Source organism: Fulmarus glacialis, unplaced genomic scaffold (genome assembly GCF_000690835.1).
Source record: "Fulmarus glacialis isolate BGI_N327 unplaced genomic scaffold, ASM69083v1 scaffold37922, whole genome shotgun sequence".
NCBI lineage: Eukaryota > Metazoa > Chordata > Aves > Procellariiformes > Procellariidae > Fulmarus > Fulmarus glacialis.
In genome coordinates, this window is record NW_009200405.1 from 1 (window position 1) to 1,421 (window position 1,421).

Below are 1,421 nucleotides of genomic sequence, written 5' to 3' on the forward strand. Positions count from 1 at the left end.
GGTGCAGGCTGCTACCCCGTACAGCACAGGGGGAAGCAGCCAGCTCCCTCTCCTCCCACCCAGGGCTGGATGAACCAGCTGCCTGTCTACGACCCCGAGGTTTTCCACCCCTCGCTCACGCACTCGGTGCTTGCCACGCTGGATGGGGCCACCCTCAAGCTCTCCTACCCCAAGAGCAATATCCCGCGCCGAGCCACCTTCGAGGAGGAAATCCTTGATGCCGTCTTTGTCAGCCACCGCTGCTATGACCTGACTGATGCCAAGGTGAGTCCAGCAGTGCCAAGGACCCTCCCATGAGAGTGGGGGACTCTTACTGTGTGGGGACCCCCAGTGCCCTGGCCTCACCACCGCTCTCGGTGTCGCAGGTCTTCCTCTGCCCACCCAGCCTGGCCCGAAAGCGGACGTGGAACAAGAAATACCCCATCTGCGTCCTCCTCCCTGACCCGGCGCACATGGAGTGCAGGATCAGCGAGGAGCACGACACGGAGCTGCAGAGGAATGAAGGGATGAAGAAGGCACCAGTGCCAGGCCAGGATGTCCCAGGGGACTGCAAGGAGAGGTGCCTGTACCTCTTCGGGCGGACGGGGAGGGAGAAGGAGGAGTGGTACCAGCACCTCATGCGAGCCTCCCGCGGGACACCCAGCAGCAGCCACGGCGAAGCCCGGGCAGGTGAGAAGCAGCCATCGTGGCCTCTGCTCTGTGCCGGGACTGATCCGGGGTGGGAGCTGCACATGTGCTGGGAGGACAAGCCCTTGGTAGGAGGCAGTGAGCCTGGGGGGAGATGGAGGAGCCCAGAGCCAAGAGCATTTGCAGCAGTAGGCAGAGCCTGGAGGATTCCCCTCGCCAGCACAGGGTGGGTGGTGTGTCACTGGCATCACGGACGGGCAGCATGTCACTGCACGTGCATTGCAACACGTCACTGCGCATGCATCACGGCCAGGCGGCATGTCACCTCTCATGCCATCCTGACCCGCTCATGTCCCCGTGTCCCCAGGTGTGGGACTGGCTCCGCAGAGCAGCGGCAGCAGCAGTGGAGGGAGTGCCGAGGACATCCCCTCCGCTCTCCCACCCAAGGACCTGGCGGGAAGCATCCGACAGAAGATTTTCTTGGATTACAGCACCTACATGGCCCGATTCGTGCCAGCGCAGGTGGGGGGCAGCCCGGAGCAGAGCCCCTCTCATGGAGCACTGGGCAGCCCCACGCCCACAAAGGTGAGTGGGACAAATCCAGCACTGGGAGCAGGACACGAGTGCTAAGCAGAGGCTGATGGACCCTGCTTGCAGCCGCTTCCAGTCCTGTGGTTCGTCTCCTCCCTCCCGGCACTGCGGTTTGAGCAGCCAAGCCGTGGTGCAGGGGAGCACCCGGCCAGCGGGTCCCACCACTTATGGGCCCACCTCGCTCCAGGGGCTCGTGGCTTCTG

At 64.1% G+C, this 1,421-nt stretch overlaps 1 protein-coding gene across 1 annotated transcript in view; it reads left to right on the plus strand.

The window, feature by feature from the left end:
* Nucleotides 1-63: 63 nt before the first annotated feature.
* Nucleotides 64-1,421, plus strand: part of LOC104073723 (testis-expressed sequence 2 protein-like) — a gene marked incomplete at its 5' end in the record, with an annotated part of 4,246 nt that continues 2,888 nt past the window's right edge. Inside the window, 3 exons of the mRNA XM_009573597.1 lie at nt 64-264; nt 366-669; nt 995-1,212. Of these exons, the coding sequence (XP_009571892.1) occupies nt 64-264; nt 366-669; nt 995-1,212 (723 nt within the window). The remainder of the gene's footprint in view (nt 265-365; nt 670-994; nt 1,213-1,421) is intronic.